General features: G+C 48.7%; 1 protein-coding gene across 2 annotated transcripts in view; it reads left to right on the top strand.

Moving 5' to 3' along the window:
• LOC143990025 (uncharacterized) overlaps positions 1 to 14528 on the top strand; it is a 35475-nt gene extending 20947 nt beyond the window's left edge. The window contains exons 4-5 of one of the 2 annotated variants that reach the window (XM_077490264.1): positions 11244 to 11338; positions 14353 to 14528. In XM_077490264.1, the coding sequence (XP_077346390.1) occupies positions 11244 to 11338; positions 14353 to 14433 (176 nt within the window). In that variant the 3' untranslated portion in view covers positions 14434 to 14528. The remainder of the gene's footprint in view (positions 1 to 11243; positions 11339 to 14352) is intronic. The other variant, XM_077490265.1, reaches the window with a different exon arrangement.
• The last annotated feature ends 316 nt before the right edge of the window (positions 14529 to 14844 follow it).

Below are 14844 nucleotides of genomic sequence, written 5' to 3'. Positions count from 1 at the left end.
TTATGAGGGGCTCCCACCATCCCTGTGCTGTGCTCATTATGAGGGGCTCCCACCATCCCTGTGCTTTGCTCATTACGAGGGGCTCCCACCATCCCTGTGCTGTGCTCATTATTAGGGGCCCCCACCATCCCTGTGCTGTGTTCATTACGAGGGGCTCCCACCATCCCTGTGCTGTGCTCATTACGAGGGGCTCCCACCATCCCTGTGCTGTGCTCATTATGAGGGGCTCCCACCATCCCTGTGCTGTGCTCATTATGGGGGGCTCCCACCATCCCTGTGCTGTGCTGTGCTCATTATGAGGGGCTCCCACCATCCCTGTGCTGTGCTCATTATGGGGGGCTCCCACCATCCCTGTGCTGTGCTCATTATGGGGGGCTCCCACCATCCCTGTGCTGTGCTCATTATGGGGGGCTCCCACCATCCCTGTGCTGTGCTGTTTTTTAACTTCATCATAACAAATAATCGCAATTAACGAAAATTCTTATTTTGTCCGATTCTGAATCTCCCATCGACTACCAGTACCAGTCTCCCACTCCCATATTAAAAAAGGTAATTTTCCCAACCCCCACTCAGCAGCAGAAGAAAACCTCTGATTGGTCAAAACACCAATCACGTTTCCATTGTAACGCAATTTGGATCCGAAATTCATAAACAAACTTTCGTATTTCGTATACAATTCGGAAGCATAGAAATTCGTATTTCGGATCCTCCCGAATGTACAAGGTTTGGGAAATTCGTACGAATTTTCGATTTGTACGAAACTGATCGCACATGTCTATTCTCCACATCCAATTCGCACAGCAGGAGATTGTGACCGGCTCTCTATGGAGCTGGTTCACACATTTCCAATTTGCACAGGAGCCCTGTGCGTCTTTTGGTCCGTTTCAGGTCTGAAATCAACCCAAAATTCGTGCTGAAATTGGACCTGAAATGGTGAATGGAGACGCACCGGACTCCTGCTGTAGGCCGCTCCATGCTCTAGTGTGAACCCAGGCTCAGACTGGGATGCCATTAAAGTTTATGTGTGAGTAAAGGCAGGTGTCCCAATACTTTTGACAATATAGGGTATTTTTTAATAATACTGTACAGCAGGGAGAAGGTTCAGTGGTGGTAAGCAGAAGTGAAATGTTCATGGACAGCATTAGTAACCGTATTCTGGCATCACATATTTTGGATGAGTAATTGCTTTTTTAACCATGAACTAGGTACGTGGTCTGGTGCAGAGCGCACTAAATGTACAGTGGGCGATCCGCAAGCGGTTAAAATCTTACCCCCCTCACCATGTTATGAAGATGAGAAGATCAACCACCAAATTTAACCACTTAAGGACCGCCTCACGCCGATATACGTTGGCAGAATGGCAACGTACAGGTACGTTGCCCTTTAAGAGCCCAGCCGTGGGTCGAGCGCGTGCCGGGCTCGCGACCTGGTCCTGAGCTCCGTGGCCGCGGGACCTGCGGACCCGATCGCCGCCGGTGTCCCCCGATCGGTTCACAGAGCTGAAGAACAGGGAGAGGTAAGTGTAAACAAACCTCTCCCCGTGCTTCCTAGTTGCCTGTCACTGATCGTCTGTTCCCTGTCATAGGGAAAGATGATCAGTAATGTCACACGCCAAGCCACGCCCCCTACAGTAAAAAAATACACATTAGGTCACACTTAACCCCTTCACTGCCATGGACATTTTTACAGTAATCACTGCATTTGCATAGCACTGATTGCTGTATAAATGACAATGGTCCCAAAAATGTGTCAAAACTGTCCGATGTGTCCGCCATAATGTCACAGTCACAATAAAAATCGCTGATCGCCACCATTACTAGTAAAAAAATAAAAATATTACTAAAAATGCCATAAAACTCCCCTATTTTGTAGACTTTGTAACTTTTGCGCAAACCAAAACTCCCCTATTTTGTAACTTTTGCGCAAACCAATGAATAAACGCTTATTGCGATTTTTTTTTTTTTACCAAAAATATGTAGAAGAATACGAATCGCCTGAAACTGAGGAAAAAAAATGTTTTTTTATAGATTTTTTGGGGATATTTATTATAGCAAAAAGTAAAAAATATTGAATTTTTTTCAAAATTGTTGCTCTATTTTTGTTTATAGCGCAAAAAATAAAAAACGCAGAGGTGATCAAATACCACCAAAAGAAAGTTCTATTTGTGGGAAGAAAAGGGCGCCAATTTTGTTTGGGAGCCAGGTCGCACGACCGCACAATTCTCAGTTAAAGCGACGCAGTGCCGAATCGCAAAAAGGGGCCTGGTCCTTTAGCTGCAAAATGGTCCGGGTGGGCAAAAGGATTGTAAAGTCTCGTGGTTTTTCACCTTAAAGCGGCTCAAAATCCTGATCGCGTCAGGATTTTGAAACCACTTTGCAGCCGTCATTTGCCTATAGTGCGGGTGGCAAGTGGTTAAGGTGAAAAACCTTCTTTGCTGCAGCTGCCAACCAGAGCCCCCCCCCCCCCCCCCTTTTTCTTACCTGAGCCCCTCCGTTCCAGGGATGTGCACAAGCCCAGCGGCTCCAGCCACTGTCCCTGTCCTCATTGGACAGATCGATAGCAGCAATAGCCATTGGCTCCCGCTGCTGTCAATCAAATTTCAGAAGAAAAGGTTGTACACCTCCAGGTGGGACTTTAAATTGGCAAAACGCTAATGAAATATGTAAAAATATTATTTTATGGGGGGGCGTGTCCGGAAGCCGAGCTGGAAGGACGCTGTGAGTGAGAGCTCTCCTCCAGCCCAGCACTACATCGGCGTATATCGGGGGTTCTCCGCCGCTGTCCATGGGGAGATCACGGGCCACCAGGTCCTCTTCCGCCCGGGGGTCGTCCCAACCGCCCCCGGGCTCCTCGGCCTCTCTGAAGGCCTTCTTTATTCAGCCGGGAGGATCGCCGAGCGGGGGCCGCAAGATGGCGCCGGCCGACCCAGCCACGCTGCGGAGGGGTCCGGCCTCGCCTCCTCCCCCGCTGCACCCGAGGGACCTCTTCGTGGAGCACCATACGGCCCCACTCCGGGACGTGACCAGCCCGCACTACACCGCTGACCCCCCCCCGCGGATCCCGGAGCACCCAGGCCGAGCAGGGGGACAGGCCGCGATCCGGCGTAGGCCGCGACCTCAAGATGGCGTCGGGGACGCAGCATGGGCGCTCTCCTCCACTGCCTGCGAGCAGCCGATCGGACCCCCAGGATGGCCGCTGGTCCCCACAGGAGCCGCCGCACGCTGGAGGAAAGCCAGGGGTGAGTGATGGTTCCCCCTCTCCCACCCCATCTTCTGCTGTGCTGGGACTGCGAGCTGCAGCCCCACTGACCCCCCCTTCTTCTACTCAGTGCTCTGAGGCCTTCCCCCGCTTGCTGCGGACGGCCTCGGACCCGGCCATAGTGGGGTCTTTCTCTTCCTATCTGCTGGGGGCCACGGAGGACCCCTCCCGTCCCGCTGGAGCCGCAGCACCCCCCCTGGCTAAAGGGGGGGCCCCACCTATGCAGCAGCCACCCGTTCCCCCCAAGGCCCAAAGACTGCCTCGATCCAGGGATGCCAGCCTGCCCCGACCCCGAGTAGCCAGTCACCCTACCTATGCTCAGGTGGTCCGTCCTCACTCCCCACTTCCGCTAGAAGTCCGTCAGGACCCCTTATCCGGATCTCCCCATGCCACGTCCTGGTCGGACCATCTGGATCCCCCACCGTCCTGGCCCCCATCTTTGGCAGCAAGGCCGCGACAGGGAGGTTCCCCTCGTCGCCCGTCACCACCCCTTTCCCCGCCGAGGCATCACGACGGTGATTATCCCCCCTGGCATGCCTATTTGACAGCCATCCCCACAAAAGAAGACTTTAAACAACTTGTAGCAGATGTGAAGGCTACCTGTCGCTCTGAAATCCAGTCACTGCACGCCGGCCTCAAACACCTAGCGGAACGGGTCGAGATGGCTGAGGAGGAGATCCAGGAGACAAAGCTGGCTGTCCATCGCACCCAGGTGGAGAACTCAGATCACCGGCTCCTACTACGTGATATGCAGCGCCATGTGGAAGATCTCGACAACCGGGGTCGGCGGAACAACATCCGCGTCCGCGGCCTCCCCGAAGCCGAGGGCCCTGAGGATCTGCAGGCCTCCTTGCAAGCTCTCTTCAACGGGATGTTGGGGGAAGACCCAGCCAAACCCATAGAAATGGACAGGGCCCACCGCGCACTCCGACCCAAAGGTCCTGCCTCCAAGCCGAGGGATGTCATTTGCCGGATCCATTCTTTCCCCCTCAAGGAAGACATCATGCGTAAATCCCGCTCCATCCGCAACCTTATGTTCGACAATGCTCCGATCCAGATCTACCCGGATGTCTCCTGGATAACCCTTCAAAAACGGCGGTTGCTGATGCCCCTTCTTCGAGCCTTGCAGGACCAGGACATACCTTACCGTTGGGGATTCCCCTTCTGTCTTACGGCCAGAAACCAGGGGAAATCTGCATCCCTCCGATTCCCGGAGGACCTGGCCCCCTTTTGTGACACCCTGGGCCTGCCAGTCCCCACGTTACCCGACTGGGACCTAATTGCCTCCCCGCCACCTCCGCCGGTGATCTGGCAGAAAGTTCCCTCCACCAAGCGGCACAGAGGACCGGAGCCGGCTCGCAACTCACCTTTACATCAGTGACTTGGACGGGCCCAGTCCAGTGGTCGTCTCCCCTTGGCAGCTTTAGCTTCCCCCCCGTCTTAGGGGGGTTCCTTTTTTTTTTGTTTTTTTTTCTCTCCTCCCCCCGATTGCCGAAGCTACACCTGATTTTTCTATCCCTGGGCTGATTCCGGTTGAGTTCCAGGACGGTTTCTGCCCCCCCCCCCCCCCCCCCGTGGTTTTTGCACTAGTTGGTTCCTTTTGTGGTGTGGACTGTTGGTGCCTCCCTGACCCGGGTTCTTTTTTCCTGGATTTTTTGGTCAGGGAGTCGATAAGGAACTGTACAGATCCGGTGTCCCTATAGGACCCCCGGACCTGTTTGATAATGTTCTCTTTTTTTTTGTATTCTGTTACTGTTTTTCTTCTTTCTCTTCTTTCTAGGCTTTCTCCCCCCCTGGTCTTACCTATGACGCTCTGCCAGCGGTTCTCCCGGTCGCCGCCTCTCCTCCAGTGGTCGCCGCTCCTTCCGAGGCATCCAGGCCTCCATCTCAGTAAGCTAAGTATGCCCTGTACCCCACCCTTACTTGATCATGGCTAAGATTTTGTCCCTTAATGTACACGGCCTGAACTCCAACAAAAAACGCCACCTAGCGCTTAGGGAGTTCCGGCAGGCAGGGGCGGATATAGTGCTGGTCCAAGAAACACATTTTGACCGGGGTGACTCCTTTACATTTGCCTCCAGATATTTCCCTCGGGTCTATCAGGCTTTTAACCCACGGAAGAGGGCAGGAGTCGCAATTCTTTTTCGACAGGGTACCCCCTTTACTTGCACTTCCGTATACCTGGACCCACGAGGCCACTACATCATTCTCCGCGGTCTATGGCGCACACAGGCCCTGACCCTCTGCGTCATCTATGCCCCTAATGTCCGTCAACACCAATTTCTGTCCAGGGTGCTTTCCCGCCTGTTCAAGACACCCCCCGGACTTCTGGTGATAGGGGGGGACTTCAACCTTGCTCAATCCGCACTCCGTGACCGCCTGGCTGTAGACCTTCGGGCACCCCAGGCCAGGACCTCCAGAGACTCTAGGCTGTTCCGCCAGATCACCAGAAGGCGGGGACTGTTTGACGCCTGGCGTGCTTTGCACCCACAGGACCGCCAATACACTTTTTACTCGGCCCCCCACAGCACACACTCGCGTATCGATTATTTTTTTGTCAACAACGCGACGCTTAGGGCGGCTCGCTCTGCACATATACTTCCCATCACCTGGTCTGACCACGCCCCCATAACTCTGACCCTAGACTTGGACCTCCCCCTCCGTAAGCCCAGTACCTGGAGGCTGAACAATTATCTCCTGCAGCATGTCCCAGCAAAGGCGGAGCTGGAGGTTTCGCTCCGGCACTACTTTGTAGAGAACGCTACGCCAGACATCTCCCTCACTACCCTCTGGGCTGCCCACAAGGCGGTCATCCGGGGGCGTTGTATTGCCCTGTCCTCGGCCTTGAAGCGAGACGCACGGGCCGCTGGGTTACTGGCCGAGAAACGACTCGCGACCTTAGAGGCCCGTCTTGCGGCATCCCCCTCCCTATCCACTCTTAAGCAAATTGTCCAGGCCAGGCAGACGCTTCGGGACCTGGCGTTGGGGTCGGTAGAGAAAGCACTGGTCCGCCTACGTCAACTCTACTACGACAAGGGAAACAAAGCACAGTCACTGTTGGCTCGGAAGTTGGCAGACCGCACAGTGTCCTCCACTCCGGCCCAAGTTAAAAATAGGGGGGGAGACCTTTTGACCCACCCCCAAGCGATAGTGGACGCGTTCGCGGACTTCTACACGGACTTGTACAATAGGCCTGACATCCCCCACAACCCCCCGACCCCGGGCCTGTCTGCCCGTATTGCCCAGTATTTGGAAGACATTGTGCTACCCCAACTGCGGGACGCGGACCTCCAGGAGTTGAACGCCTCTATTACTGAGGAAGAGCTCCTCGAGACTGTGAAGGCTCTCCCAGCCCATAAGTCCCCGGGACCGGACGGGTTCCCCTACGAGTATTACAAGACGTTCTTACCCCTCCTGAGCCCGCATCTAACCAAACTGTTCAACTCCTTTCTCCGCCAAACCCCGGTCCCGTCCGACATGCTGGGCTCATTTATTTCCCTCATTCCTAAGCCTGACAAAGACCCGACTTCTTGCGCTAGCTACCGGCCTATAGCTCTGCTGAATGCTGACCTTAAAATTTTCACGAAGCTCCTTGCCAACCGCTTAAATACGATCCTCCCTTCCCTAATACATAAGGACCAGGTGGGCTTTGTCCCCCTGCGACAGGCGGGGGACAACACCAGGAAGGTCATTGACCTCATTGACGTGGCGAACAGGGGTGACATGGCGTCTTTGGTCTTAAGCTTGGATGCCGAGAAGGCGTTCGACCGCCTCAGTTGGCCCTTCATGGAGGCCACGCTGCACCGTATGGGCTTTCGGGGCCCGTTTCTGCGCGCGGTACAACACCTCTACACTACACCTTCCTCACAAGTTAGGACCCCCTTCGCCACATCCTCCACCTTCTCCATTGCTAATGGCACTCGCCAGGGATGTCCGCTTTCTCCTCTTCTTTTTGCCTTGTGCGTGGAGCCTCTGGCGGCTGCCATTAGAAGTAATCCTGATATCCGTGGGATCCCGGTCAGGGGTAGAGAATTCAAGATTTCGCTTTTCGCGGATGATATTATCCTCACCCTGACTCAGCCTAGGATCTCACTACCCAATCTCCACTCAGAGCTGGACCGCTATGGAGGGCTCTCGGGCTACAAAATTAACTCTTCCAAATCGGTGGCCCTCCCTCTAAACATGGTCACGGCTGAGACGACCCATTTGCGCTCCGCGTTCCCATACAAATGGGAAAGCTCCTCCCTTAAATATTTGGGGGTCCTCCTTACACCGTCATTCCGTACCCTGTACCAAGCCAATTTCCCTCCCCTCTTTCGGACGATTAGGGATCTGATCCGTAAATGGAAGACCCACCACATCTCTCTCCTGGGACGGATTACGTCCATTAAGATGGTGGTCCTCCCCAAACTTCTTTACTTGTTTCAGACACTGCCAATCCCGGTTCCATATGCTCAGTTACGCGCACTCCAGAGGGACTTGCTGAAATTTGTTTGGAACTACAGGAGACATCGGGTCCCGAGTTCTGTTATGACGGCCGCACGTTCAGACGGCGGCCTGGCGTTTCCTGATTTGGTTCGTTATTACCAGGCCACTCAGCTGCGGGCCATAGCATCCTGGTTCCCACAGAGATCGTTTAATAGGTGGTCGGAGATCGAAAGAATCTGGTTAGCCCCGGTACATCCGAACAGTTTCCTCTGGGGTGCGAGTGTTGAGATGGACTCGGGTCGGCTTCTAGGGCCGATGGCTCACCTCCGTCTGCTCTGGCGGAAGCTCTCCCGCGAGCACAGTCTCCATTCGGAGTTCTCCCCACTGACGTCCTTCCTGTATAATCCGCTCCTGCCGGCTGGCCTGACCCATCAGATGTCCTGGCCCTGGGCTTCGCGCGATCTGTTCCACTTAGGGCACCTGGTAGATCCCAGAACAAGACAGCTTTTGTCCTTCTCGGAGCTCCAGGACAAGTACGACCTACCCAAAGAATTGTTCTACAGCTATTTACAAATTCGACATTTTGTGCAGTCTAAAGCCCCTCGCCTGCGTCTCTCCCCGCCCTCCCCTTTCGAACAGATAATTCTGGAAGGCAGACATCGCAGAGGCCTGATCTCGGACATATATCGCATTGTTAACACATATCATTTCCTAACGAAGGGTAAACATTCCTATATGAGACGCTGGGAGAGGGAGTTGGGTGAGGAGCTCTCCCTCGAGACTTGGCAGGGGGTGTGGGGCCAGGCAGCCAAGTCCTCTATGTGCACATTGTACAAGGAGAACTCCTACAAAATTATTTATTTCTGGTATCAGACCCCGGATATCCTCCACAAAATATACCCCTCCACCTCGGACCGCTGCTGGAGATGCCTGAAGGAGCGGGGCTCCCTGTTCCACATTTACTGGGCCTGTTCCTTGATCGCCCCGTACTGGCTAATGGTCCGCAGGCTGCTCCAGCGCTTGTTTGACGTCCCAGTACCCCACTCCCCTAAATTGTTTTTATTAGGCCTGTCCCAGCCCACACTGGCCAGGCCTAGTCGGAAGCTCCTCAGGCACGTCCTAACAGCGGCCCGTTGCTTGATAGCCTTAAACTGGAAATGCCCGGTGCCCCCGTCAAGGGAGGCTTTATACACCAGGATCAAAGATGTTGAGCTTATGGAGAAGATGACAGCCAGACTGAGGGATAAGCTGGAGGAGCATGACCTGGTCTGGGGGAGATGGCGGCTGCTGGAGGATTGATGGCGAACCGGTTTGGATGTGGTGATGTAGACCGCTGGCGCTCTAGCTCCTTTTCTTTTTCCGTTTCTTCTTCCTTGTCTCACTCTCTTCTTCTTTTCTCCGTCTTTTTTTTTTTTTTTGTGTATGTTGTTGATGGTCTTTGTCCTGTTTCCCGTGTGGCATACGAGCTGAGCAGTAGACCCTGGGCGGCTTCGTGGTTTATTGTGCGGCCGCTTGACTTTCTGTGTCTCTCGTCCCGCTCTGCACCCCCTGGTCGAACCGCCTGTTTTTGCTATACCGCCCTATACCAAGTTACTATATGCTGTATCCCTGTAATGGGCCCTCCAGATTTTGGGAGCCTTGCTGTTTTTGCTGTATGCCTGCACTGATATCTCTGTTTTACGACCATGAAAAATAAAAATTGTTATTTGAAAAAAATATTATTTTATTCATACAAAATAAAAGAAAAACTAAACTAAAAGATCATCACATGATGATTGCTAAAACATACATTGACATATGACATAAATACACATAACACAATATCTTGCAAATAGAAGGGATGTATACAAAGTAGTTTCTCTCCAGCATCCGAAAATACTTTTTGATTCTAATATCCAGGATAAGCTTTTCCAGTGACACAGGAGCGGGGGCAGGGCTGAATCCCACTGTATGTGCCAATGAATGCAGCATCAGGACTCAGAAGCGCGCCCGCACAGGTGCCCCCATAGAAATACGCTTTCCATGGGGGGCACTCGTTGAAGGGGAGGAGACAGGAGTGCCGGCGGGGGACCCCAGAAAAAGAGGATCTGGGCTGCTCTGTGCAAAACCCTTGCACAGGGCAGGTTTTTATTTTTTTTAAAACACAATATTACCGCAAAGGTCTAGGAAACACACAATGTCAGGAAAAAGCACACTAAAGGGAATTTTAGGGCAAACAATAAACTAGCCAAGTTTTTGGTAGAATATAAAAGACGAGGTTGCGCCGAGCAAATAGATACCCAACATGCCAAACCTTTAGTTTCTGTGTGTCCGTGCAATGATGACAAACAAACTTAAGTACCCTGTATTTTCTATAGGCGACGCTTCAAAAGCCCCCTATAGGTATCAGTTTAGCATTACGAGGAGGAGGTTTGGTAATAGAATTATTGCTCTCACTCCAGCACGCACAGCAAAATGTAACATGTGTGAATCGAAATCGGCGTTTTCACACGTAGACGGCCCCGACGCATGCTTTTAAGTTTGTACATGCATATATGCGGAGGTGGGGGGCCTCAACACTTTTTTTTTTTTTTGGGGGGGGTGTATGTGCATGGGTGTAACTTCATTTTTTTGGGGAAAAGAATATAAAAAATATTTTACTTAATTTTTTTTTCATCACATAGGGAACAGAACGTCCCCTATGTGATTTTTAGATGGCAGGTTCTCTGTAATGAGACATGCAGGGTCTAAAAGACCCCCCCCCCCCATGTCTCCTTTGGACTCCACTGAATGTTTTGCAATCCACATCGCACTGCAAAACATTCCTTCCTGTGGTTCTATCGGATTACCACTACCCATCAGATTGCGCAATAGAAGTGACGTTCCGACCAAAAATACTTCCTGCGCATGCGCGATGCATTCCAACATGCCTTCCACAGCACAACACGGTGCGCATCGCGCATGAGCAGTAAGTATTTTTGGTCAGAATGTCACTTCAATTTCACAATCTGATGGGTAGCATTAATCTGATAGAACACCAGCTATACTAGCTGGGGACATGTAGATGCAGACCTGGAAGTGACCGGCGTTGCTTTCCGAGTCGCAGCAAGAAGGGGAGAAGAACAAACGTGTGTCCGATCTACCCCACCACTGGCACCCACTGGCCACTGGCACCCACTGGCACCCACCATGTCGTTCCCAAGCAAGCGGAGCCCGGGAACTCATGGCAAGGGGCACGTGCGTCTGTGTGTGGGGGGGGGGGGGGCGCCTGTACTGGGGTGGGGGAGAGTCTGCCTGCCAGTATCACAAACAATTCCAGGGGCTACAGCCTTACGATGTACAGACCTGGTGGCGAAAGGTTTAAGGACCGGTAAGCTTGTAATATATTCCATTTTTGTTCTTGGGTTTAGATACACTCTATATACTTGTGAAGTTTATCTTTGTGACCTAAACAAATCATTTCTGTGTAAGTTTGTCTTATATAATATTAAAAGTATTTGTTGTGATAAAATCATCTAAAAGAAAAGCCACCTGACATTAATTTACTGTGATAAAGCTTCTATTCATTTATTTATCAGCTGCCATGGATGATCTCTATAAAGAAGCTCGGAAGGATTTCAAAAAACTAAATGCAAGTGTAACCAGAATGCTAGGGAGGCCATCAAAGAGAGTCGTAAGTTACCATGACTATACTGACTTGGGGCAAATTAAAATCAAATGTTCTCAGTTAAAAACCTCTCTGCAGATCGAATGTTATTCATTAAAAAAAGAAAATGGGGAAAATACTAGGGCTGCAACTAACGATTATTTTCATAATCGATTAGTTGGCCGATTATTGTTTTCGATTAATCGGTTAATAACCTTAAAAAAAAGGTGTGGTGTATAATTTAGTTAATATGTAAAGTTTAAAAAAAAAGGCAATTTACTCTTAAATATCTCTATATGCAGTGGTGAATATAAATAACCAACTATATGGTTAGGGAGCAAAATATCGAATCCACTCTGAGAATAACAGACAGAAGAGATATACTGTATATATTAGAGGGGATATATACTATTAGAGATATACTGTATATACTATTGAAGATATACTGTATATGCCATTAGAGAAGATATATACTGTATATACTATTAGAGATATACTGTATATACTATTGAAGATATACTGTATATACCATTAGAGGAGCGATATACTGTATATACTATTAGAGGGGATATATACTGCATATACTATTAGAGGAGAGATACACCGTATATAATATTAGAGGGGATATATACTGTATATACCATGAGAGGATATATAGTGTATATACTATTAGAGGAGATATACTGTATATACTATTAGAGGAGATATACTGCATATACTATTAGAGGAGATATACTGTATATACTATTAGAGGAGATATATACTATTAAAGGGTCAATCTGGTAAATATCATCAGACTCATTAACTTTAACCCCATTTTGTTACTGGCCGATTAATCGATTATGAAAATAGTTATCAATTAATTTCATAATCGATTAGTTGTCTATTAATCGATTAGTTGTTTCAGCCCTAGAAAATACTGCATTATGATGACGGTGTTGGCTATCACTGGAAATAAGTATGGTCTTTATCTCCATCTAGTGGCCATAATGCAGTACTTTCCCTATTCACACTGTTTTTTGTTTTTCAAGAAATAACATTCAATCTGCAATGAATAAAGCCTGAGCACATTCAGCTTTAGAACACGTAGCACGTTCCAGCACATCCACCATCACCCCCTGTGCCTCCCACACATCGGGATCTTCAGGATGGAGAGTGGGGAAGGGCCCAGTAAATATGTAAATTGACATGCCTCTTTCATTTTCTAAGTGAACACAGTGAGAGATCGGTACAGATCCCTCACTGTGTTCATTCATAACTGAAGCCTAGTAAACTGTGTTTACTGTGTTTGAACTGTGCCCCTGTCTCCGGTTCAGTCATCTGCAGAAAGGAACTGGGGAATCTGTGTCCTCAGTCCCTTTCTCTGTCTCAAAAGTGAGACTTTAGGTGTCTGTATAGGCCCCGGATATTTCATCAAAGCCCCCCCTCCCCCCCCCCCCCAACAGTGTTGTGAAAAAAAAAAGAAAAAAAATTACATTAAAATCGATAAACAATTTAAAAAAAAATGAAAATTGTAAATAAAAAAAAATAAAAAAAAAAATAAGATTGTAAAAAAAAAATGTAACAAAATTAAAATGTAAAAATGTATGAAAAAAATCTAATTAAATTTTCTAATCAAATTAAAAAGGCACACCCACTGTTTGCCACAGGTCACCTCCTCCCTGTTATAAGGGGCCCAGTGCATTACTTTGCCCAGGGGCCCATAATGCTGTTAAGGTGGCACTGCTGTACAGAGGGACAGGCAGAGAGCTTAAGGAAGAGTCTGCAGGAGCCTGACATTGCACCCATCATCCACTGATCGCAGGTCCAATGCTTTGCAAGCCTGTGTAAGAAAAATAATAAACGTACATTTTTTTTCTTGGAAAAATATGTGCATTTAATATTTTTTCTGTAAAGTGGTTGTAGACCTCAGACATGAAATATGAACAAAGCCTATCCCTATATATAGACCTTGATTTCGAGGGTTCATCAGTGGTAAAAATGTTGATAAAAGCTGCCTTTGACAGACCTAGAATTTATTCTGAGAATGGCAAATATGCCTGTAAAGAGCTTTGGAGGCACTTCAGGTACCATAAACACTACCAGGTTCTCAGCCAATGGTAGGAGAACTACAGGTCACAAAAATGCTACCAGGTTCTCAACCAATGGTAGGAAAATCCAATGGTAGGAGAACTACAGGTCCCATGAATACAACAAGGTTCTGAGTCAAAGGTAGGAGAACCCAATGGTAGGAGAACTACAGGTCACTTAAATACTACAAGAATCTCAGCTAATGGTAGAAGAACCCAATGGTAGGAAAACTACAGGTCACATAAATACTACGGGGTTCTCAGCCAATGGAAGAAGAACCCAATGGTAGCAGAATTACAGGTTACATAAATACTACCAGGTTCTCATCCAATGGTAGAAAAACCAAACGGTAGGAGAACTACAGGTCCCATGAATACAACGAGGTTCTGAGCCAAAGGTAGGAGAACCCAATGGTAGGAGAACTACAGGTCACTTAAATACTACAAGGTTCTCAGCCAATGGTAGAAGAAACCAATGGTAGGAGAATGACAGGTCACATAAATACTACCAGGTTCTCATCCAATGTTTGGAGAACTACAGGTCACATGAATACTACCAGGTTCTCATCTAATGGTCGGAGAACTACGGGTCACATGAATACTACCAGGTTCTCATCTAATGGTCGGAGAACTACGGGTCACATGAATACTACCAGGTTCTCATCTAATGGTAGGAGAACAACAAGTCACATGAATCCTACCAGGTTCTCAACCAATGATAGGTCGAGAACAAACATCCACTAGAAGTAAAATAGTCCTCCTTTTTTTGAAGGGTTGAGGACTAGTTAACTTTTGGATGTTTGGGCAAATAGGACCCGCTACATGTTGTTCTTAATTCCAGTACAGCATTAATATGCTCACCATTGTCCATTATTGTGTAACTGCTATATTCAAATATGTCTATTATAAATAGGTATTGACATTGACATGAATTAAATTTTTGATGTACAGTATGCTCAAATTGTATTGTAGAGATGTCATACTCCAAACACCTGTGATGAAGTGAACTCTGAAACGCGTCAGCGGAAGAAAGCCCCACCGGTTCATTTGTAACATCTAGGACATTTCCAGAGCTTTGTTGTATGTCCTGCTATGTTTTTCAATGTTGTATGATTTTGTTTCAATAAAAAGCATTGTATCATTTTAAATATTTGTGCTGTGATGATAAAAGGTGCCCGGTAAAATCCCACCAAGACTCATTCTGATGAGACTTCTACAATGTCCAGCTGGACAGCTACATTTATTGGTCTTAAGCATATTCGTGGTCTTCTGCTTTTTTTTTTTCCTCTTTCTGGGTCCTAAATTTATACTGTGTAGCTCATTCTTACTATCCCTATTTTGAATAGTATACTGTATAAGTGGCTTACCAAAGCAATGCTATAGTATGGTGCAACAAAAACTCTCGTTTGTGGTACAACCGAATGTATATTGTTTATTGCTCTATGTCAACTCACTGGATTGTCT

The sequence above is a fragment of the Lithobates pipiens genome, unplaced genomic scaffold (assembly GCF_037356315.1).
Source record: "Lithobates pipiens isolate NorthernLeopardFrog02 unplaced genomic scaffold, aLitPip1_a1.2 Scaffold_18, whole genome shotgun sequence".
Lineage (NCBI taxonomy): Eukaryota > Metazoa > Chordata > Amphibia > Anura > Ranidae > Lithobates > Lithobates pipiens.
Note: the sequence above shows the minus strand (reverse complement) of the source record. Positions and strands in the feature narration are given on the sequence as shown.